This window comes from Lytechinus pictus, chromosome 16 (genome assembly GCF_037042905.1).
Source record: "Lytechinus pictus isolate F3 Inbred chromosome 16, Lp3.0, whole genome shotgun sequence".
In the NCBI taxonomy this organism is placed as follows: domain Eukaryota; kingdom Metazoa; phylum Echinodermata; class Echinoidea; order Temnopleuroida; family Toxopneustidae; genus Lytechinus; species Lytechinus pictus.
This window is the reverse complement of record NC_087260.1, coordinates 4,307,951-4,333,768: the sequence shown is the minus strand read 5'-3', so window position 1 is coordinate 4,333,768 and position 25,818 is coordinate 4,307,951. Positions and strand designations below refer to the sequence as shown.

General features: G+C 37.0%; 2 protein-coding genes across 3 annotated transcripts in view; both read left to right on the top strand.

Annotated features, from left to right (window-relative positions):
• The first annotated feature begins 345 nt into the window (after positions 1-345).
• Positions 346-10,751, top strand: LOC129279395 (transcription initiation factor TFIID subunit 9-like). Its single transcript, XM_064111055.1, has 6 exons — positions 346-477; positions 4,850-4,986; positions 5,677-5,811; positions 6,525-6,564; positions 7,514-7,672; positions 9,590-10,751. Exons 1-6 carry the CDS (start codon positions 357-359, stop codon positions 9,685-9,687), a joined length of 690 nt encoding a protein of 229 aa, XP_063967125.1. The 5' UTR covers positions 346-356; the 3' UTR covers positions 9,688-10,751.
• Positions 10,752-13,417: 2,666 nt separating this feature from the next.
• LOC129279396 (synaptic vesicle 2-related protein-like) overlaps positions 13,418-25,818 on the top strand; it is a 37,511-nt gene continuing 25,110 nt past the window's right edge. Inside the window, exons 1-3 of one of the 2 annotated variants that reach the window (XM_054915489.2) lie at positions 13,418-13,904; positions 22,161-22,255; positions 25,451-25,621. In XM_054915489.2, the coding sequence (XP_054771464.2) occupies positions 13,787-13,904; positions 22,161-22,255; positions 25,451-25,621 (384 nt within the window). In that variant the 5' untranslated portion in view covers positions 13,418-13,786. The remainder of the gene's footprint in view (positions 13,905-22,160; positions 22,256-25,450; positions 25,622-25,818) is intronic. The other variant, XM_064111054.1, reaches the window with a different exon arrangement.

The following is a 25,818-nucleotide window of genomic DNA, read 5'->3' as shown; positions in this document are numbered from 1 at the left end:
TTATTATTAATATTATAATTGTTATCATTATTATTATTACTATTATTATCATCATTATGACTTATTAAGTAACCAAATATCATTCCCCAAAACCTGGGGGGGATGATTGTACATGCCATCCCCCCCACCTTGTGAGGTGGGGGGGATGCATCCCCCTCATCCCCCCCGTTGTCTACGCCCCTGATTATCATTATTATTTTAATCCTTATCCTTACCATTATTCTATTCATTTGAGTTTATTAAACAAATATTTTGCGGTTTGTGATCGAGGTGGATGATCACGTCACTGGTCGATCAAATCAAAATCGATTGCTTTGCTGCCATCTACGACAATAAGTTATACAGCTTTTGTCAAGATGGCTAGTTCCAACAAAACCCAGCCCCGCGATGCCGAAATTATGACAGCTATTTTGAAAGATATGGGAGTGACAGATTACGAGCCAAGAGTGATAAATCAGATGCTGGAATTTGCATATAGTGAGTATTGTAAATGAAAATGAGTAAGAAATAAACTATAAGTCAAAAATATCTTGAAGAATCGGGCACATCCAGTGCAGTGGCAGTGGGACCATGTCCATGGACTATGACGATTTGCACTCGCGGGCCCCATGCCATGGGGCGCGGTGGGGCCGGGCAGGAGCTATGATAACCCAGGGAGCTCCCGCCCGCGCAGCGGGAGGGAGCCCAGGACTGGCAGGAGCTTACCGTGTATTTGACCATAGTCACCGGACTAGGCCTAGGGTGATTTATGGTCTAAATATTTCTCCAAATGAATTGTGAAAACAGAAAGTATACCACAATTATATGGATGAAGGTCTAACGAGTGGCAGTTTCCGGACATCTGGGCACAGACTGGAACCTCAAAAAAACGAAAAGTTCTCTCCTCTACCCCAGTCCCCAGTCTCGATCGGCCATTTTGTTACGATTTTTAACAAAAATGGCCGATCGAGACGGGGGTAGAAGGAGAGAACTTTTCGTTTTTTTGAGGTTCAAGTCTGTGCCCAGATGTCAGGAAACTGCCACTCGTTAGACCTTCATCCATATAATCGTGGTAATTGTATACTTTCTGTTTTCACAATTCATTTGGAGAAATATTTAGACCATAAATCACCCTAGTCCGGTGACTATGGTAAAATACACGGTAAGCCCCTGGGCTCCTGCCCGCTGCGCGGGCGCTCCCTGGGTTAGGGCTATGACTGAGTATGACGGCGTCCGCGTCAAGGACGTGGACGTTTTATAGTAATAGTGGCAAGGTGCCCCAAGACTGTTCAGTGCCCTTTAGGCTTTAATAAAAAGAAGATACCAAAGACCACAAAATATAGAATCTACACCCCTGAAATACATACACAGATAGGCGTGTTCATTAAAAAATCCGACTCAAAATGGTGGAAAAATATTGAATTCAGATTTCAGGCATTTCAATGTCACACTGGGGTCACGGCCTCAAAATGCAGCCTTTTTTACTTTATCATCAAAATCGTGTGTAACGTTAAAGTAAATGGGTGCGCGGACAAGTCAAGGGGCACCTTCTTTTGTTCAATCTGAAAATGACTGTCCGAGGGTTTTTCCAAGAATTTAATAGAAAATCATATATATTTTTTTCAAATTTTCACGAGATTTTTGGCTTACGGTACCCATTAAGAATATAGATAAGGAACAACATCAACTGAAAACTTTTGTGGAATAAAATTCATGTTTAACTTTAATCTTAAGTTAAAGTTTTAGGTGCGCAGACATGGGGCTCCCCTTCATACTAGTGGATCGTATTATTACCGATTGCTTTTCATGAATTCAATCATATCAAACCAAATATTCTTATAAAATTCACCAAACTTTCACCATAAATGCATGAATACCTAAGTTATAAATAATCTAGAACCTATGTAAAAATTTTTCCAAAATCGTTTTCTTTTTTACGCTATCAGCATCTAAGCCAAGGCAATTGGACCCCTCTTCACAGTCCTCGGCTTTGCATGTCGCCATGTGAACTGAAATCTACTACTGAACATACTGTTTTCTATGGGTGAAGTTGAGAAAGCAACAAAATCGCTGTTGAGCTAATTATTTTTAAAATATTGTATGAGTTTGAGAATAAAGATCTAGATCTGACAAAAGACTTTGAAAATGTATTTTGGACAATTTTCATCATCTTTCTATTCAATTTCTCTTTAGAATGATGTTGCAAAGTTTTGAGGGTATGAAATTATACTCTGACGCATCCTTTAAGTTTGGGACGTTGAGCTCTTTTGTTCCCCATAATCAGACTCTGGGCAGAAGATCCTATTAGGTTATATGAGTGATGCGCGCGTTCTCTAGACTGTAGACTCACTAGACTACTGACTTTACACTATTATTCCTATTAACAATTTTTTTGTTTTCTTTGTAGCCTAATGCTAGGCTCAATTTTTGTACTGCTTTTCTTTAAAATGTTGATCCCTTAATTTGTATCTGATTTATATTTGTATTTGGAATAATATATATATTAATAGTTGTTTGTATGGAAAGCAAATAAGAATCAAAGAATGGAAAGGTGTTTCAATGTGAAAAAGTTCCTTTATGAATGATGCAAAGTAGGTCTAGGCTACACCCTTTCATGTAATTTGCTTCTGGGTCACAATACTCCAGACTTTTTTATCGGATGGGCGAAAACATTTTTCAGATATTAGATTCAGGATTCAATTATATTTAATTGGTTGATGCATTCATGCAAGCTTACAAAGAAATTGGCTTTCAAATGCACAAAATACACAAAAGATGGAGAATACAATGTATCATAACAATTGAAACCTAATTTCAATTTCAATTTATTGACCATTAAAAAAAACATCAAAATATTTACAGAAATAACATGATACCAACAAAATAATACAAAATATAATGGGTAAAAAAAAGGTTATGAATAAACACACACACCCACACATCATCACACAATGCAAAAACAACACAGAAGATAGAATAGAAGATAAGACAAGAAAAAAAATGATAAAATACAATTACATGGGGGGATTGGAGTTGTTTAAATAATTGAACAAAAAATGACTTTGATAGTGACTTAAATCGCGAATGTTGTGCTGTTTTTTGATATCATATGTGAGAGAATTCCATTCTTTCACCCCGATATATCTGATCGAATTACGAATAAAATTAATTTTAGAAAAAGGAATACGTAAGTTGATATGTTGTCTAGTAGGGTAATTATGAATTTGAGAGTTTGAAAGATTGGGGAGAAATTTTCTGGAAGGGTGGCTTTGTGAAATTTAAACATGAAAATCCATGTATTTAAAGGGATGGTCCGGGCTGAAAATATTTATAATTTAATACATAGAGTAGAATTCACTGAGCAAAATGCTGAAAATTTCATCAAAATCGAATAACAAATAATAAAGTTATTGAAGTTTAAAGTTTAGCAATATTTTGTGAATAACAGTCGTCATGAATATTCATTAGGTGGGTTGATGATGTCACATCTCCACTTTCCGTTTTCTTATGTTATTACATAAAATCATAATTTTTTCATTATTTCATACTTGTGTGAATAATATGTCTCCCTTATAATGAAATAAGTTGCAGCAATAAATATCTAATGCACTAAATCAGTTGTCAATCCAATTTTTCTAGTTCTTGGTGGAAAAAATTTGAATAAACCTTATTTCATATAACAAAATACAAAAGAACAAGTGGAGATGTGACATCATCAGCCCACCTAATGAATATTCATGACGACTGTTTTCACAAAATATTGCTAATCTTTTAGTTTAAAATTCAATAACTTTGTTATTTGTTATCCGATTTTGATGAAAATTTCGGCATTTTGCTCAGTGAATTCTACTCTATTTATTAAGCTATAAATACTTTCAGCCCGGACCATGCCTTTAAATGAATTAAATCAAATAAAGGTAACACCTTGTGTTTAACAAAAAGTGGTGCACTTGACTCATATAATGAGAATTTGTTAACAAACAAACAGCTTTCTTTTGTAAAATAAGCAATTTAGATAAATTTGATTTAAAGGTGTTACCCCAAATAATATTACAATAGTTAAGATGGTGAAATAATATAGAATAATAAATATTAAGTAATACGCTGAGGGGCAAAAATCCTTAAGTCTGTACAGAACTCCCAATACATTTTAGAACTTTGTTACAAACATGATCAATGTGTTTTTTCCAAACAAAATAACTTTATGCTTGTAAGTTTCTTCAAGAACTTGATACCCTTCAAATTTCATTGGTACAGCGTATAATGATTAGATTACTACCATGAGGCAGGCAAAGAATAGTATTTCATTTTCAGGGGCTACTTTTCACAATCTGCTTCATAAATCTGCAACATTGGATTTATAAGCTTTAACACTGCAGTGATTCAGGATTTTTCAGGGCACTTTAGACAATTTTGGGGGTGAAAGCAACATCAACCAAAGCCCTGGTGTAATTTTTCCCCTGTTGCAAATAACATATTTGACTGCATATCTGTTTTTTCTCTGACATATCACCAGGGTATGTGACGGATGTCTTGGATGAAAGCAACATCAACCAAAGCCCTGGTGTAATTTTTCCCCTGTTGTAAATAACATATTTGACTGCATATCTGTTTTTTCTCTGACATATCACCAGGGTATGTGACGGATGTCTTGGATGAAAGCAACATCAACCAAAGCCCTGGTGTAATTTTTCCCCTGTTGTAAATAACATATTTGACTGCATATCTGTTTTTTCTCTGACATATCACCAGGGTATGTGACGGATGTCTTGGATGAAAGCAACATCAACCCGAGCCCTGGTGTAATTTTTCCCCTGTTGCAAATAACATATTTGACTGCATATCTGTTTTTTCTCTGATATATCACCAGGGTATGTGACGGATGTCTTGGATGATTCTCAAGTGTACAGCGGACACGCAGGAAGGAGGGACATTGATGTCGAAGACATCAAATTGGCAATTCAGACCAGATTAGATCATTCATTTACAACACCGCCCCCTAGAGAGGTAAGGCTTAAAGGGATAATTAACGCTACTTGTTTTAAGAAAAGCTGCTTCATCATTTGGATTGGCACATGGGAAAATCATAAAATCCAACCTCTGTTTATTTAAAATTTTTACTTCACAAACTACTGTAACCATGATAATTTAAGAGCAATACAAATTTTCATATGAAGCACAAAGCGCAGATGAATCATTTTGGGAAGATCCTGCATATAGCAGTCTGTGGCCTGTAATACAATACTTAGCAATCATTGTAGAACATTTTTCTATAATCGATTGCATGACTACAATGTACAATTAATCATGAAAATCGTACGATTAATCGCTGATCTTCGTGTTATGGGACCCAGATGTATCTAAAAGGTTCTAATTCTTGGAAACAGCAATTTGTTTCCAGGCACAAAGTTATAATACTAATAAATGTGATTTGTATAGTGCCAAATCCACTCTGTAATGTGCCCAAGGTGCAGTGAAAGAAAGAAAGAAAGAGAGAGAGAGAACAGTACAAATAGAAAGATAAATTAAGGAACAATTAAGAAAAGGAAGCATTGAACAGACGCATCTTAAGGAAGCATTGAAATGTGTCAATGGAAGTGCAGTCATGGATAACCAGGTTATCTAAGTTATCCGCATACTTTGACTTAATACATGCTTCATAGTATTATCATGAAAGTTTTCTTTTCTTTCCTGCAGTTCTTGATGGAGATAGCCAAGCAGAAGAATAGCAGTCCTCTGCCAGCCATTAAACCTCACAATGGACCCAGATTACCACCAGATAGATACTGCCTGTCTTCTTGCAACTACAGACTCAAACCACCTCATAAGAGAGTAAGTGAACAGACACCGACTTACAACATTCCATGGAAATATAAACACAACGAGAAAGCCAATAAATGACGTATTAAAAGCCATTGAGTTGGGATATGTGGTGACAATGAAGAATTTCGCACATGCAGGACACATTTTGTAGTCACTAGGCTGCACTAAATTTGGACTGATCAAACTTTGTGAGAACCAGTATCAGTTCTGAAATATCCATTCTATTCAAGACTCCTAAATATTTATCTCTGTGTGAAACAGCCCCCTTGCCTTGTCTAAGGACCTACATCAAAGGACAAGGCCAAGGCCATTTCTTCAAGGTTAATCATATCCTCGAGGAGCACAACTCTGCTTCCAACACTGTACGATGTCTTACATTACAGAATTATTGAGGTATAAAACCAGTAATCATGGTCGCAATTTGCGCAGTTCAACAGATCCTCTGCTTTTACAGATTCCATCCTTCAAAACAAAAGGAAAGCTTAGGTGATCGAGCATTTGCTCGTGTAGACCCCAAGCTCTGGAATAGCTTACCCCTGGAAGTTAGGAAAGCACCATCCGTAAACAACTTTAAATCAAAGCTCAAAACACGTCTATTTAATCAATAACAAGTCCCATGAAGCGCAGTAGAATATATACTTTATGGAATAGTTTCTGTGCTCTATAAATTTATATATTATTATTATTATTACACATTATATCACTTTTTTGATTTCTTGCAGCCCACTTTGACACTACCCCCCAGATTATCTCTTGGCTCAAGTAAGTAGTATGGACCCTTTTACCTTTATTAATGAAATATTATAGTGTTTACATCACTTATTTACGATGTAATATTTTTCTGGCTACTCTGTTTTTTAGTAGAGCTTGTCATTCAGAGCTGTCCGCCCTTGCCGCTGCCCCCACCCGCCAAAGGAAAAATTTATATTTCCATCGTTTAATGGAGATTTTCCTTTATTATATTAATTATTGGTATTTATATAGCACCATCTATCTAGAAATAATCTATTGTATGTTGTTATAATTATTATTATAATTATTATTATTGTTGTTATTATTGTTATCATCATTATTATTATTACCCTGGCTTTAGCTTTACTACTGACACTCCAATCCAATCCAAAGGTAATTTGATATAGCCCCTTTTCCTTTCTGTGACAAAGCCCTTTAAATAGCACACAAATACCCATGTTTGGGCCACTTAAAGGCGACCGCACACCTTACGACTGGTCTGTGACCCGATTTCAGAAAAAAATGTAGTAGAATTTGATGCTAATATTGAGACTTGGAATATTTACTGTGTAATGTTCGAAATCATCATACGAATACCTATGTTCAAATCTGTGACTATGCTATCATCCTTCTTAGAATAAAAGCGAATTTAATATCTAGTCGTAATGATTTCATAGCAGTCGTACGATTGGCTATGATTTGAAACTAATTTGGCCTTTACTCCAAAATAAAGGCTTGCAATCTTTCAAAATTGTGATATTAGTATACTTTCAATTAATTTTAACCTCAAATAAAATGATATGTTCCATTCACATTTTCAGAAAATGAACAAAATGCGATTTGTTCAAAAATCGGATCGCGAACAGTGGTAAGGTGTGCGGTGGCCTTTAAGCAATAATCAAACACCTCAGAATGGTCAGCTTAGTCCATGCAATTCATTGTCCATTGTTACCATTAGATTATCGTTTTGATGCTTCAGGTATAGGTTCCAAACCAAGTCCTACTTTCTCCATCGTCTCCAAGAGTTCTTCGTTCAGTCTGAAGAGTAGTAGTTCATCCTACACCATGGTCACTCAGTCACCAACTGTCAGTAAACCAGCCATTAATATCATCTCTGGACTAGGCAGTAGTTTAAAAGGTAAGTCATACAATGTGATAAATTGTGAGCAGCCACCCTAATACCAATAATAAGTCTTCCGGGAATGGTCTCTGTAAATGGTGACACAACATTTGCTCGTGCGACAATTGCTCCGGTCATAATATCACAGAGGGCATAGGATTAGAGATAGGATTGTAATACAGTTTTTGGTTCAGAATATTGTAATGATTACGATTAGGGTTTATTCAGTTTTGGAGGTTAGGTTTTATGTTTCACTTCATGTGTAGATTTTCCATCGGAGCAATTGTCGCCGGAGCAAATGTCATGGAACCCTGTAAATAGCCAAAGCAAAAAAATAGAAAATTAGCTTATCTGAAAGAGTTATTTTTTGTCTTCATACTGTCAGACTTCAAGTTCTAAAGTTGAATATAAAACAAAATACAAGAGGGCTCTTTGACATCAGTTTTGTGGACTACTTGGAAGTTTAACTGAGGATGCACAGTGCACATCTCATGTTTGAGTGAACCCTGAACTTCAAACATTGTTTTCTCCTGATATTTTGAAGCTCTTGCTGAGTTTCTTTTGCCTTCAATCGAGTACATATGTGGGTTATAAAATGAGGATGTGCACTTCAAACTCTATGAAATCCTCAAAATTAATTTTGGACGACTTTTTGTTGTTTTTGGGGGTGATGGTCACATTTTTGCATTTCAGAATGCATGTGCCATCAACGTTCATTATCATGAGAGACCTGTTAATAAAATATAGCACCTGCCGCGAGTGACAGTTGAAGTGTTTAATGATTATTTTACTGAATGATGAATCCTAAATGCAGGAAAGAGTGTTGTGTTGAAGTACTAGTAATGTTTGTGATGGCTTTAAAAGAGAAACACTGGATGATATTAAGTCTGGTGTTGGTGTTGGTGTGGAATCACACAATTTTGATTGCGTTTCTTAGCTCCAAAACTTATTCTGAGTTTACCCAAATAATCCAGATCACAATATTGACAGCTTAACACCTAGTGAGTGACTTTCAGGACCATCTTTTTTTCATGTTTGGTGTTATAGCTGTGCTTCCACTTTTCAAAACAAAACATCCTGGAATTGACTCTGAAAATTACTGCAATTTTACAAAATATCTCAGAATTTTACAAATGTTCTCCAGTCTTTCGTAAGATGTTGTACTTCTCTTCTATACACAAAAAAGATGAAATATAGGGCCCAGTGCTGTAATGAGACAAACATTTTGAGGGGCGAAATATGACTAAAGACGTATATCGGGCAAAAGAATTGCGAACGAAGCAAGCGAGCAAAAATGTTGACATTTTCATTACAAAGATCCCATTTTGAGATAGATTTTGACATAATATTCAGAAAAAAATATCATTCTTGGAAATGGAAACTTCCCGGAATTGCTCACTTCCCGAAATGATCTTGGAAAATAGCAAAACTTCCCGGAATTTCCTGGATTTTGGGAAGAGTTTGAAGCTCTGTGTTATAGTCATGTGAAGATTGACCTATATTGTAACACCAACACCAAAAGGTCAACATTGAACTTGAAGTGACCCACTGTGAGTGATGTATGGTGTAGAGTACACAGCGGCCAACCAATCTCTGGATTGACACAGATGCATGACGTCACAATATGGGCGCACCTTGCGCACATGTATTATGAAACATAAATTGTGTGATAGTTATTGGCCTCAGGGGGAAAATAATTTTCGGGGGCTACTTTTCACAATCTACGGTCTTGAGCCCATGTGTATTTTTTTTTTTGGGGGGGGAGTAATGTTTTGTGCATGTCACCAAAGCACAGAACTGGCATTTCAGGAAACAGAAAATTGGGGTCTCTATTCGAGCACCTTATGAATTATCTAAAGATGCAACATTGTATGAGTAATATTATTCTCATAAACATTGTTTTATTTACAAAGTAATTCTTTTCTGTCCATACAGGTACCTCCAGTAATCAAAGCGATGTCAAGCCTGATGTCAAACCAGTTATCATCGACATGAAGGCAGGTGTGAAAAGGAAACGTGAAGAGAATGACTGAGGTGGCCATCAAACCTTCATTCTTGATGGCAGCATTCCATGCACTTCTGCTTGCAAACATTGTCTTTGAGCTGGTACTCTCTTCACATGGACAAGTAGACGTTGGCTCAAAAGCAGGTGTGAAAACTAAACGCTTCCAGTCTTAACTGGAAATTTACATGCACTTCTGCTTGCAGACATTGTCTTCGAGCTGGTACTCTCTTCACATGGGCAAGTGGACATTCTTCTAATCTGCATTATTTACCATAAAAAAACTGGAACTTATCATGCAGTTCTGCTTGCAGACATTGTCTTCGAGCTGGGACTCTCTTCACATGGGCAAGTGGACATCAATTCTAAGCCAGGTGTGAAAATGAAATGTGAAAAGAATGATTGACTGAGTTGGCTGTCAAACATTCATTCTTAACTGGAACTTCACATACACTTCTGCTTGCAGACATTGTCTTTGAGGTGGTACTCTCTTCTCATGGACAAGTGGACATTGACTCTAAAGCAGGTGGTAAAAGGAATTGTTAAAAGAATTAATGACTGAGTTGGCCATCATACCTTCATTCTTATCTGGAACTTCCCATGCACTTCTGCTTGTAGACATAGTCTGCTGTGCGAACTCTTCACTCTAGATAAGGGTCTGAATGTGCAGCCTATAATGCCTTGTGTAACTGAAGGCCCCCCCCCAGCAAGTTTTAAATATGCTAGTCTTTGCGTGGAGGCCCACTTGTTTTTCAAAGTTTCAATCAGGGTCTGTGCCTGCAGACTGCTCTTTTCACGTGGAACAAGTGAACATTGTTCTCTGAATTTACCATTCTTTACTGGAACTTTACATGCACTTCTGCTTGTAGACGTCTTCGATTCAGTACTCTCTTCAAATGGACCAGTGGATATTCTAATCTGCATTTAATATTACTATTAACTGGAACTTTACATGCACATCTGATGGCAGATATTGTCTTTGAATTTATACCCTTTCCACCATATAGGTGTACCAATCTTAGATATGTTTGATTGATGTGACACAACAGTTATTCAGTCTGTATCATTGCTGGCGAGTAAATGTGAAAAGATTGAAAAAGTTGGGCAGTCCCTCCAGCAACATCTGTACATGTCATTCAGTGCACTTGTTTTCAGAACAAGCTAACAACTTATGGGTCATTCCATGCCAATTCACCCAATCAATGTGCAATTTTGGACCCGACCCTCTCAGAATTCGTTGTAATTTGGTACACATAAAATTCCCCATGGCCCAAGCACAAAACAAAATAATTAGTCCAATCGGTCCGTCGGTTCTCCCGCTACAAGGAGAAAAGGGCGGGTCATAGCACGAGAACCGACGTACCGATTGGACTAATTTTGTTTTGTTTTGTGCTTGGGCCATGGGGAATTTTATGTGTACCAATTTACAACAAAAACTGAGAGGGTCGGGTGCAACCACCGGGTGAATCCAGATAGAATGACCCTTATGTTTCTCTTGAATTTTCTTCATACTATTCTATTTGAATATTGTTATCACTTGGGTAGCATAACTATCAGTAGAGAGTTTCTGCAACCATTACGCAGATGCTTTCTGGAACGTAGAGAATCTATTGTCAAAAGCCTGTCACGACAAAGCAGTCTTCGTTGAAAATTGGTGAATCAAAACAGCAGTTTCATCCTTATCTCTGGACAAACGACATATTTGCATTGTTTTGTCAGCTCTGAATCTTAAGACGATATGCTGTCATGGTGGGTGTTTCATAAAGCTGGTCGTAAGTTAACAGCGACTTTAAGATCGACTGGTGATCCTTTCTTACACGCTAAACCATCGCCAATGAATATACCATTTACAACAAGAAAGGATCACCAGTCGTTCTTAAAGTCGCTCTTATGAACAGCTTTATGAAACACCCACTTGGTTCACCATTTTTTGACAAAGGCCTTTCATCTGTTCATTGTGATTTTACAGGCATTTTCAATGCATTTACTAATTATGTTCTAGAATCTGTCCCTTTTGCTATTGCGAAAACTCGCTATTTCACCTTGATAAGAAGTTTGCTTCAGTTCACTTGAATTTGATAGAAATATGGACCAGTCCTAGGTGTTGATTTGAGGTTGATATACAGACCTAAGTCTGCTAGTGGGTGTTTCATAAAGCTGTTTGTAAAGTCAAGCTTAACTCTCAGAATGACTTTATGAAACACACACCCGGTTTGTAAGAAATATATAGAAGTGCATGCAGCTGTATCTACAATGTATATGGGGGGGGGTACTTGAATTATAACATGATACCTATTTGCCACACCAAAGTCGAAATAAGGGCCCCGGAATTAAATCTTGGTCTTAAAATGAGGGGGTCTCCGGAACGGCTTTTGGATCAATGATTGCTAAAAATGCAATGTTCTTGAACTGACCACATAAAAAAAGGGGGTCTCCTGAACTCATTATCATGTGCGTCTTGCTAGATTCATATCAGGCTACAGCACTAGCTAGCTGTGGTCGCAGGGAGTTTCGGCGGCTTAGCACTATGGCTCCACGCTGATCGAGCTTGCCACTCTGACCGGCCGAGTAGTTCATGATGGGTGTGCACTGGAACAAGAAACCACAAATTTGAGGGTCTCTGGAACGGGGAAAATAAGAATTTGTATGGCTTTCTGAATTGATGATGCTCTGGACCCGATATTTAGACTGAAAATTGGGGTCTTGACTGTGCCACATACGTAAGATATATTTATACCGAGTAGCCTACCCCCTCCCCCCCCCCCCCCGAGATTTCTTACTATATACTGTTGTAGATATGTAAATTGTTATCTGGAAGAAGATAAAAATTGTAAATAAATCCTATCTGCATGAGTTTCCATCGTATTTATGTAATAAGTCCAAAATACTAATAGAGAAAACAAAGATAAAAGAGATAATAATCTTAGGAAGCAGTTAATAATAAAGAAAGGTATTCAAAAGCAGAAAGAGAAGATAGAGTGGGAGAGAAAATATGAGTAATAGATGGGTAGGAAGGAAGGAGGAAGATAGAAGGGGGGCAGGTTAAAGTGAGAGAGAGGGAGAAAGGCAGGATAAAGTGAGAGAGGGGAAGTCTGCTGTGCAAACCCTCCACTTGAGTTAAGGGACTGAATGTGCAGCCTACTCCTGCCTTGTGTACTGAAGGCCCTTGAAACAGCAAGTTTTGTATGTGCAGGGAGACGAACTTTTTGATCAAAGTTTCAATCGGACTGTGCCTGCAGATGAGAGGGGGAAGAAGGGAGATAGATGGGGGAAGGGCAGGATAAAGTGAGAGAGAGTAGGAAATAGGAGTGAGAACGGATGGGGGATCAAGGGAGAGAGATGAGAGAAGGAATTTCTTTTTAGAAAGGGTATGAGAGAGAATGACATTAGCCCGGGACATGAGGAAGAGAGAAAGAGGGAGATCACGCATAAGGGGGAAAAAGATGTGGGGAGAGAATATAGGAGAAATAAATAAAGACTGATAACTATATGAAGACTGAAACGTGTTACAAAAGTCAGGAGGTAAACAAGAGATGGAGCTCAAGAAAAAATAGGAGATGGGAAATTAAGGGTAACCAAGTTGAAGGGGCAGGATCCCATCATTTTATAGAGGGGGAGGGGTGCAATCCTCCTGACCCCCCGGGCCTGATGACCCATGCACCGGTCGACCAAAATTTATACACAAATTAGAATGTTCCCCCCCTTTCCCCCTTAGAAGAGAGGATGGGAATTAGTCTCCCCTCTTGTTTTTCTTTGAATATAATGAAGACAATTTTGGCTAACTGCTATACCCACCAGACCCCCCCCCCCCCATGGGCATCCAATTAGGGCATGATCACCCGGCCCCATCAGGATTTTTGAGGGGGGATCCATAATATAGATGAAGATCACAGGAGGCCATGGTTATCACCGGAGGTTTATCATTAGATTATATGTATTTTAATAGTGCATATTTTCCAAAACTACAAAATAGTTGTGGACTCCTACACGCGGGAAGATCACTTGCTCGGAGACCGTGGCCACCGGATCGCGGAGCGGCGGGCGCGGCTGGCCTCGGCCTCGGATAGCCGCGCCGGTCGAGAACTCTAGTTGGCCACCACCAGATGCATGCTCCCGTGACTTGAGAAATCATGGATGAAATAGAACTATCAGATTTCAAGTATTCCCATTTAGATGATGATAGGAAAGAAGCGATAGAAAATGGTCATCTTGAATCAGAACATGCATGCCTACTTGATTCGGAAAATGGTGAGTACCGGTACCGTACCGTATCTTGAAATTTTTATTTTTCTATCTGGACTGCGGTGAAGTGCAGACTACGGAGTTTCACCAATTGTCAACCCGCCAGTACCGGGTCAATTCGTCGGTGATTTTACGATCCGGCTCAAACATCGGCTGGTCTCCAAAACACGATTTCGAGATTGATTCTGATCGCGTTCAAAGTCAAACCATTTATACTTTTTAGGCTCCAGAATTGATTTTTTTGATGGATTAAAAAAGAAAGAGAGAAATCGAGAGAAGAAAGAAAGAAATGGATTGGAATGAAGGAAAGATAGTCATGATAAATCTATTAATTATTTAAATGATAGTGAAGTGAGCTACTTGTCCGCTAATCGTTTACGAAGCCCTCTTTGCCAAGATCAGGGACAACAACCTGACTAAATATTTATGACAGCTCCGAACCTGTCATAACTTCTCTCTTAATGACGTAGTGGCATCACAGTGTAGGTATGTGACAAAAAAAATGAAAATCATCAAATATGAATAAATTTGGTATCACTTGAAAGCTCTTAAATTAAAAAGACCTTTAAAATGATACCAAGAACTTTAGTTTTCATAAAGAAATTATAAAGTTATTCCAGTTTAAGTCGCACATATTCATCCAAATTTGTGGTCATTGTCTTAATGTAAAGTCAATGGAGTACAGAATCGATTTTTGTGACCATTTTGTCATTTTTGTGACCATTTTGAACCCAAGTCTTCAACAGGCTCTAACTTCTTTGTTTTTGAGCCCTATGAAGTAATTTAGGTATCAATGGAAAGGTGAGAGAATGCTTAATTGATGTGTATCAATTCATCTAGTAATTTTTCTTATTATGTGTAAAATAATTTCTTCTAATTAATTCTAATTAATTATGCAAATAACAGAAAATCACAATTACTTGCCTCTTTTTTTTTGCCAAATGAAGGTGATTATGATAGATAATTCATATAATTTAGTTGGCATCAAAACAGCATCATGTAGATAATTTCCTAATGAATTTGTCTAAAGTATTGTTTTTGTAATTTCTAATGTATTTCTTTGTTTTCTGATATAAATTACAAGCTCTTTTTCAACTTAGTATTGTAATTTTGTATATGTGTTTGTACGGGGGTCCTTTTTTACATATGAAAAAAAAATCTTTTGTACTTTGTATGACCAAATAAAAATATGTGTGCTTTTTTCTGATGTATTTTATTGTTTCACCAATTCCTTATGTATTCTATTGTTTCAACAATTTGTTATAATATGTAGCTTTTGATTTGAGAGACAATGGACATGTGATTACATTTTTAGAAGGAATGAGCAGCTGAGTGTAAAATATGTATGTAGAATTGTATGCAATTTATTTCAAGTATCAAGAAGGACGAAAATGAAGTTTTAATATATTGTATCAGTTGTCAATTTCTTAGATTTGTATACATACATTGTATTACAAAAGCCATGTTTGAGCTCTCTTTTTAAAGAAAAATAAATTCAAATTATTAGTCGAATCCAAAAGAAAAGGAAAAGAGTGGTCTATTTCTTTCAAAACAAAGCAAAAAACAACCAGGGAAAATATATAACAAAGCTTTAAACAACAACAACAAAACAGACATCAAAGCTCCAAACAAGCACTAAAAACAAGAGAAACAAAAACTTGTACCAATCCCATCCCCATTTTCCAATTCAAAATACAACCCCCACCTGCACCCCTAAAAAAAGAAAAGTGAACAAAAAAATAAATAGTACAATTAATAATAAACATAAATACAGGACTCAGACCCATCTGGAAATGAAATATTCTTTCCTCTGAGTTTTCATGTATTTTCTTACAAGAGTGAAAAAAATTACAACATAAAATAAACAACATCTAGTTCGTGCATTTTAATAAAAAAATCAACATTTAAGATATTCTCCTTTCAAAAGCAAATCCAGTCTCCAAATAATGAAATATGAAAAAAAATGAAAAAAATAAACAATACAATAATTTAAAAAAGAAACTTGAAAAAATATATTAAAAAAAAAGAAACTAAAAAATAAACATAATTTTTGCATTTTAATTAAAAAGTCAACATTTATGATATTCTCCTTTCAAAAGCAAATCCAGTCTCAAAATAATGTTCTACAAAAGAAAAAAAAGAAACACTATAGATTTTGCATTTTAATTTAATAAGTCAACATTAATATTCCACTTCCAAAAGAATCCAGTTTCCAAATGATAAAATATGATTCTATAACCTTAGGAGGAAAGAATGTTTTTGTGACAAAATGTATATATTTAAATCAATATCAGAATAACAATCTACGGTATAATGACAGCCATTTTCAGAAAAAGGCACAATATTATCAAGTGAACAATTTAGATCCAGTTCAATCCAGCATGAACGACTCACTATCGACCACTCCCGTCACCAAGCCCTCCGCATCGGGTACCGGTAGCTCGACTGCCGAAAGACCGTCGGGAGCCCACCGCATCGGGCAGCTCGACTGCCGAGAGACCGGCTGTGACAAGGGTAGCTCGCGCCGCTTATAATCTGGACTGCTCCACGAAAGAATCTTTTGATTTTAGTTTTTTTATCAATTTGAATATATTATCTAACAGTGAGGATACATAATTGGATCGTAGTTCTACTTACAATAAAAAAATTTCGATCATTTGCGCATCCAAAAATTTGATGAACTTTCAAGCTCCGATATCCACACTTCACAGGCGAGTATCCACATTGAAACTTATATGTACAGAAAGAGCAAGTTTTCAACTGTCTGTATCAAGGCACGAGATTGCATCAACTATGTGCGCATGCGCATGAAACCCCATTTTCGATGAGCCGCCCAGACAGAGGCGATGCCACTTGCAGCAAAACCCGCGCGAAAACCGTGCAGCCAAAACCAGCGCTCGCGATGCGCCCGTATTCACACATACCTACGATCACATGGGTAGACCACTCAATACTCATTCAATGTCAATGAACAGTCAAGATTATGAATATGATATAACCTTGTTCTCAGAACTTTAGATTACATCTCCATGTGTGGCAATATAAGGGTGGCAATTTTGGCTTATTTTCTCTTTTTCTATGGGACAAATTGTTGATTTTCTTACACTGTCGGTTTCCAATACAGCTATTTATCATATAACTTGGCTCTTATGTAAATTTGATTCTTTAAATTATTTTTTCTTAAAGGAGAATGAAACCAGCTGAATCCATATCAAAGAGAAAAATCAAAGAAACATATTGTTAAAAGTTTGAGGAAGATTGAATGAATGATAAGAAAGTTATCAGCATTTGAATATTGAGATCACTAATGCCATGTAGTTCCTCCCATTGGCAATGCGACCAAGATCTGTGATGTCACACACGTACAACTCCCTCTTTACTTTAGTACTTATTTCACTTATATTCTCACTTTTTATACCTTTATACCGCATCTACTGGAAAAATACAGTTGTTCCTGCAGTCAAGTTTCCAGGTCTATCTTGTTGTCTTCCTATCTTGTTGTCTTCCTAGCTTGTTGTCTTCCTAGCTTGGATAAGTTCGAAAACTGAGTCTGTGCTATTTGTGCAATGTGCTGTGCCAATTAATGTATTGGAATGAAATAGGCACTATTCCCATGCGTGAACATAATGCCACGCAGACCAGAACTTGTCTAACTTTGTCTTGAAGCCATTGATTGTTGATGCTGTGACTACCTCAGTAGGCAAAGAGTTCCAGTCATTAACCACTTTAACACTGAAGGTGTTTTGTCTCACTGCCAGTCTACTCCTTTTCAAAAATAGCTTGTAAGGGTGGCCACGCGTTGCTTGAGTGGTAGCTGATGTGAAGAATAGGTCTCTATTCACATCATCAATGCCATAAATTATTTTATAGGTTTGTATCATGTCTCCTCTGCGCAGTCTGTACTTGATGGAGGGTAATTTCATTTCACGCAGTCTTCTGCCATAGTCCATTTCTTTCAGGGCTGGTACTAGCTTGGTCGCTCGTCGCTGGACTTTCTCAATAGCCTTCAAGTCAGAAGCATATCTTGGGTACCATATTCCATTCGCATATTCAAGAATTGGTCTCACGAGTGACTTGTACAACCTTTTGATGTTTTCTTTGTCTCTATGCAAGAAAGTGCTTCGAATCATAGCAAGCACACGATTAGCTTTCAAGACTGCGTTGGCTACTTGGGAATGGAATTTCAGTTGAGAGTCCATAATGACTCCCAAGTCTTTTTCCTCTGAAACTTCCTCCAGCACATCTCCATCTAGATGATACTGATGATGGGTATTCTGATGACCTAGATGGAGGGATCTGCACTTCGTTGTATTAAACTGGAGCTGCCACTTCTTGGACCACTCAGCTAAGTTGTCTAAGTCAGCTTGTAGCCTGTCATAGTCATCTTCCATTCTGATCTCTCTGAAGAGTTTGGTGTCGTCAGCGTATATCTTTACGATACTGCTTACTACCTCAGGGAGATCGTTGATGAATACCACAAAAACTGTCGGTCCGAGGACACTACCCTGAGGCACTCCACTTCTAACAGGTAACCACTGTGAAGTTTTTCTATTTTATAGAGTCTATCACAAGGTGAGGTGTTCTCTTTATGAGAGGACAAGTACAGAGGTTTCACAACATTATATCATTGATGAATCGTTTGTCATATGATTAGAACGAGCAAAAAGAGATGTTTTGGGGTATATATTTTCAGTGTCCAAAAGGGGAGAGTTGTTCATCTGTGACATCATAGATCTTGGTCGCATTGCCAATGGGAGGATCTCCATAGCATTAGTGATCTCGACATTCAAATGTTCATAACTCTTCTATTGCTAGTCCTATTTTACTCAAACTTTTGTTGATGTTATTCTTTGATTTTTCTGCTTTCACAAAAGCTAACTTGCTCCAAGAGTTTCATTCTCCTTTAATTAAAAATAGAGATTGAAAAATGAAAATTTTCTTGCCATATTATTATTACTTTGCACCAATAGAGGGCGTACACAAAAATTTGCCAAAAATTCATGTTTTTGAGTGCTCTGGTGAATATAAAAATTATTCCCAAGTTGCTAATTAATGAAAAATAAATTGCAACTGTATGGAAATTAGTAATTTTGGTCACAAAAGTGATATTTTTTAAATTGTGTGCTATGACAGCATTGGCATATTATAGTCCTACCTGTACTATAGATTCCCCACAGGCAGGATGGTTGCAGTGAACAAGTGGGGTATACTATGACAAGCAAAAGTGCATCAAAATTTGAAAATTATTATCTTACGTAATCAATCATAGAAGTTGATATTACATTGCAAAACATCATTCAATAATAATGTTGATACTCAGATAAAAAGCCACTAAACCATTTAATTTGAAATAGTAAAATAATTGAATCAAAGATTATGCCATGGTATGTTTCGGTATCTAAAGATATAAAAAGTTTATGTTACTCTATATCTTGAAGATGTTTGAAATCATAGAAAGGCGTACCATCATCATTTTACAAAGGGAACCTTTTATGGTTTACTTTCGTAAACGATTAAAAACTATTAAAAATCTCAACGTCCATACCGGTATGTGATTTTTGAGTCATGAGATGAATCATTCATAATGTAATTTTCTCATCAATTGAATGCTCCAATCTTTACGGTTTGAGTGTATGATGTATAATACATATTTTGCCTCTGCTACAATTTAATAGATGTATTTCCCAATTTCATCACAATGATAGCTGAGACTGGTTTCCAAAAAGTTGACCAAAATTTTTGACCCCCTATTACAACGGAATGGTAACCAGTCTCGGGGCGCCCCGAGACAGCTTTCTGTGCATTTACACCAAATTACCAAAGCTGTCCGAGATAGGTTTGGGAGGTTGCCAAGTGCGTGCTGTATTTGTTGTTTGGATAATCGTTCCATGTGTAGGACATCAAGTGTTACCTGTCTTGGACCAATCTCGGGCAAGTTTGCGTTTACATTGAATCCAATGCAGTCTCGGGGCACCCCGAGACAGGTCTCGGAATACATCGCGAGGTGATCCGAGATAGGTTTGCTCAGGAGGGGTCTTGGGTAGGTTTGTGCGTTTACGGTACACCGAATCAGAAACCTACCCAAGAGTGGTCTTGGGGCCGTGCCCTGAGACTACTTAAGAAATCTGGTGTAACAGGGGTCTGAGTAATATTTTTGTACTGGTAGTGGTAGATCTCCTCATTAAGGCACTCAAAATCTGTTATTTGAAGTATGATTGCTTTTTAGGCCATTCATTGAAGAGAAAAAAAATTATCACACAATAGCATGACTTGTACATGTATGCCACAAACATTTTTTTTTTACACAGACAATGGAATCAGGAAAAGCCTTGATCAAGGGCATTGTGATAAGTACTGTACCGTATGTAGATGTACATGTACATGTAGCAAGTCATTGTTCTACAAATCTAGCATTGACCGAGTAGATATATAGGCCTAGAGTATTTAATAGACGAAATGTTTGTTAACCTTGGTCTAGTTCTGGCTTGATATACATAGTGATACAAAGGCAAGATGTTTATTAAAGATGATCAATTAGGTTGATTAACCTACAGTATGTAGATGACTATGATTTTGGCTTTGACCAATTTGAGGGAGCCCTGGGGCCTGTTTCTCAACACCTGGACAAGTTAGTCATATCTTTATATGGGTGCGTCGTGGTCTAGTGGTTCTGACTCTCGCCTTTGAAACAGAGGGTCGTGTGTTCGAATCGTAGCCATGACGTATTTTCCTTCAGCAAGAAATTTATCCACACTGTGCTGCACTCGACCCAGGTGAGGTGAATGGGTACCCGGCAGGAGTAATTCCTTGCATGCACTGAGCGCCGGTGATGGTAGCTCGAGCTAAAGCCGGGGTAATTATAGCAGCGCTTTGTATCCTCTGGCAAAAAGCGCTTTATAAATCCAACTATTATTATTATTATTATTTATCCACCAGCCACAGAGTTAGTTCTAATCTTACTCAACCCGTTTCACGAAGGGCTTCCTAACTAGAATCCCTTGATATCGATACTATCGGTAGAAAGAGCAGACGAGACGTAACCTTAGTCACAAAAAGCATAATTAAAAAAATCTAAATTATTATAAAACTGCAACTATTGTGATGAATTGGGAAATGCATCTAATCAAAATAATAGTAGAGGCAAAATATGCACCATACATACTTAAACCATGAAGACAAAGCATTCAATTGCTGAGAAGTGAAATTATGAATAATTCATATTTATTGATTCAATTATTTTACTATTTCAAAATATTATGGTTTTTTTTGTGGCATATTACCAACAGTTTTTAATAGTTCCTTTACATGACAATATTATTGAATGATCGACCACTCTTATTTTGCAATGTACATGTAATGATGATTCTATGATTGATTACATTTAAGATTATAATTTTCAAATTTCCAGGCACTTTTGCATGTCATAGTCTACCCACGTGATGCCACTACGTCATTAAGAAAAAAGTTATGACATGTTCGGAGGTGTCATAAATATTTAGGGCTTCGTGAAACAGCGGACAAGTAGCTCACTATCTCTGATTTAGTCAAGAAGTTAGACTTATGACGGTGTTGATAAACGGGCCCCTGTACAGTATGCCTCAAATACCAGTATAATAAAAAAAAGACATTTATAAATATAATGCGCAAAACATATAGTATATAAAAGGGTGCTCAAGTATTTTTTTTTAAACTTAAAATCAGAATTAATGATTCCAAATGTTCTTCACCCTCCCCTTCGGGCATGTAGTGAGAAGCACTATGCAAATTGCGTTAAAATAGTCCTTCCATAAAGTGTTTCGTAATTCCAAAATCACCATATTTTTCCTTATTTTTTTTTTGGGGGGGTATTAAGCCTTTTTATTTTCAGTTTGTTTGTTTTTTTTCTTGCTTTTTTTTTCTTTCTGTTTCAAGTATATTACCATTTTTATTGGCCATTTTATTACAGGGATCAACATCTTATAACTGGCTATTTTGCTGTTTTTGTTAACTAATTCTCATGAAATCATGCATTTTTATCTGTTTTGATGATGTACTTTGTGTACATGTATGTCCATTAGGTCGGGTTTTCTTTATGATTATTTGCTCATGTATGATTGTATTGCATTTTTATTACGGAGAATGAACTTTGAATTTGATTTGCTGTCAAGCGTCCTATCTGTAATAATGATTTTTAATAGCCTCTAGATAGTAGTAGAGTAATGGGCATGTTGTGCTTATAGGTTCGTAGTCAGCAATTTAAATGTTTTTTTTTGTCGTTTTCAGATGATGAAAAAGAGTACACCGTTGAGGAAGCAATTGATGCCCTTGGGTTTGGTTGGTTCCAAATCAGAACTGCCAGCATTGTTGGGTTTCATAGTGTGAGTATGAGATAAGATGGGTTCGGGAGCATTTCATGAAAGGACTTGTTGGGTGTTTTTATCCAACAAGTCACGGGGGGAGAGGGGGGGTCAGAGTCATTGCTGACAATTTCAGAGACATCCTTCATGTTGATTGGAGGAGAGGCACTGGCCTCTGACTGTTGCTATGGTATCTGTTGGAGGAAGAAAACTTGTCAGTGCTGACAACTTTCATGAAATGGGTCCCCGTTTTATCCTAAAGTTACCATGTAGTAATTTGATTCGTAGCCAATCAAAGTCCAGGAAAGTGTTAGACAACAAATATTGATGAAATGCTCCCCTGTCCTGTTTGCAAAACATATCTCATAGGGTGATTTCAAGTTTGGTGTTGACCTTTTGGTGTTGGTGGTAGGTCAAATTTTACAGGAGCGTAGCACTAAGCATTCAATGAAGTTGGTCCAGAAAAGTCACTCACTATGTGTTGAACTGTCTATATTGTGATTTGTATCATTAGTGTGAACTCAGAATAGGTTTTGGTGCTTGGAAATACAATCCAAATTGTGCTTCACCAACACCAGCACCAGACTTGAAATCGCCCATTGAGTGTACATTTCAGGTTGGGGACAGAGGGTAGGGAAAAGTAAACCCCCCCCTTCCCCAACCCTCTCACTTCTGTGTATTTCTACATACATCTTGCTCTATTGGAAAATCCCCCCCCCCACCATCCAAAAATATGACTGAATACACAGAAATACCTATTGTATAAAATATATCCTTCACTTTGCTCTTTAGGTTTCTTTAAAGACCACAAAGAATTCGAACCCCCTCCCCTTTCCACCTGTGATGAAAAATATGCACATTTGTTTTCTATTTGATTGCATTTTGTGTGTTGTGACCATTTCAGGGTTTTAATGTTCAATTAATTAGTTTTGTCAAATCTAGCATGAATTGAATAAAATTTACATAATCCTTTGTAATGATGAAACAAAACTGAATATGTATATAGCAATTTCAAAATAATATACACAACAAAAAAAGTAAGTCCCCCCTTGAACAAGCATCAATAATTTCCGAACCAATGCGAGTTTTTTATATATTTTTACATGAGCGTGTAGGTAATTTTATAAGCTACCATCTGAGTAAATGTTATGGGCGTATTTTACGTCATGCTTCAGTGATCACCGTCAGAAGGCAAAAATGTCACCTTTCAAAAGTCACAAGCCAAATATCATGACTTTGAATCCATTTTATTGGAACCGATTCCACATTCTCATCATGAAAAATAGTCAGAAGGCTTGTAAAGGTTACTTTCTAAAGGACGATACAACTTTTTTGGCGAAATTTCACGGTTGAATAAACACAAGTCCAAATTTGCTATAATTTGATTTTTTACACATTTTTATCACTAAAAATGATAGAATATTATGACAGTTATTTTTGGGAAGAGTATCTTCAACAATATTCTTCGTTTCACGGTTCAATGAACATTTATTGAAAACAAAAAATACGATTTTCAAATATCATAGGAAAGTATTGTTTAATTTTGGTAACTGAAACTGATCTTTTATCAACTTTTTCGTTATGTTCATGACCAATTAACATGCTTCAATGATTCTAAGGCGTTTGATTAAACATTCACGCTTGAATGAACATGTGGAATGTGATTAGCTCTTTTTTACGTTATTGGAAAAAATGCAATTTGTAACTATGGATATCTGTCACAAACCTCCTTGCATAGTTCATTTGATTTGATTTTTATGAAAATCCCGATGTTTAATGCATCAGTGAGCACACAATATTCGAAAATTATGCAAATGAGAAGAAAGTTCAAGGCCTTGGCCCCACTCTGTGCCGTATTGAATTGTTATTTTGGTGTGCGCGCCTTTTGGATAGTGTTACTCTGAAGCCATGTGCGAAGTTTCATGAAATAACTGTTGGCAGAAGTAACAAAAACCGTCCATGAAACAAACCCTTACATGTATTTCATATTTGTTAAAATTTTGACTACCTCTCTCATAGACTTGTGTACATTATGGGTGCATATGTTTAAGAATAAGTAACCTCTTATTCAATATGGTGGAACTTTTTTTCAAGGCTGTCTTTAGCAATATCATTCGGCAGTAATGTTTATCAACCTATGGGCAGAATTCTGTGCAAAAATGAAGTAGATTTGTTTATTTATGGATGAGTGAGCACGCATCACAGTGGGAAAATTGGTATTTTCAATGTCACAGACTCATTTTAAAGTGTAATAAGGTGAATATTGGGGGCAAATTCGGTTTCAAATGTGACTTTAATTGCTGTTGTTTTTATCATCCATCATTTCTATCACCACACACTTTCCGAACTTATAACATTTTCATGGTTGAGCGAGCACATTCGAAAACTTAGGAATGAATACTCTTTATACTGCATAAATGTATTCTTTTCCTAACAATTTCTCATGATCAGTTTAATTTATGGACAAATCAGGGGTGGATCCAGAATTTAAAAATGGGGGAGGGGCCTATAATCGGGGGAGCCACCAACATTTTCAAAATTTAATATGACCTAACAAGTTGTAGAGGATACTACCAAAAACCTCTATGATGATACGTCACAATACAGGGGCCGCGGAACGGTGTTCAAAGTGTGCGGGAGGGGCTTAGCCAAAAGTGGGGGGGGGGGGCTGACCATGCAAAAAATCACAATTGTATCGTCATTTTTACATTTTTGTACATGCTTTTGGAAAAAAGTGGGGGGGGGGGGCCTCCAGCCCCCACCCCGCTTCTGTGGCCCCTGCAATATTGTGCTCACTCAACCATGAACATACGATATCAAAATTGTGTGTGGAGTGGCTAAATGATGGATAGTAAAACAGCATTAACATCATAAAATTCACCTAACAACAACTTTTGCCCAACTTTGTATTCGCACAATCTGGAAAAAGACGCTTGTGACTTTTAAAATTGGTCATTTTTAATTCAATCTTTAATTACTCATGCATGACTCGACCGATCAATCTCATTTTTCCCTAGGAGTTGCCTAATGAGTGTAAAAAACCACCTACGAAATATCATATCTCAAAAAATTCCGTTCAAAAGCTACATCAATTTGATTTAGGGGGGACTTACTTTTTTTGTTGTGTATATTTGATTTGTACTGCAGTGAGTTTATAAGGCTCCGAAAACAGATATATTTAAATGTTTGATTTGTTTTATGTTCCTTACACTTTAGATGGCCGATGCATTTGAGATCATGCTGGTTAGCGTGCTCTCTAACAAGCTCAAGTGTGAATGGAGATTGTCGTCATGGCAACAGGCACTCTTCACCACCGTGGTGTTCGGAGGCTATTTCTTGAGCGCTCCGCTGTGGGGTCTGATCGCTGATAGACTAGGCAGGAGATCAGTAAGTAGACTTCATGTTGATACAACAATTTGTGCAATATTGGCCTTTGTTTGTGTAATATTTCTGGTACTGAGCCATCCAGTATCATGATTAGTCTATGTACTAAAGGGGAAGTTCACCCTGACGAAAAGTTTATTGTAAAAATAGCAGAAAAATATTAAGAAGTATTGGCAAAGGTTTGAGGAAAACCCATCAAA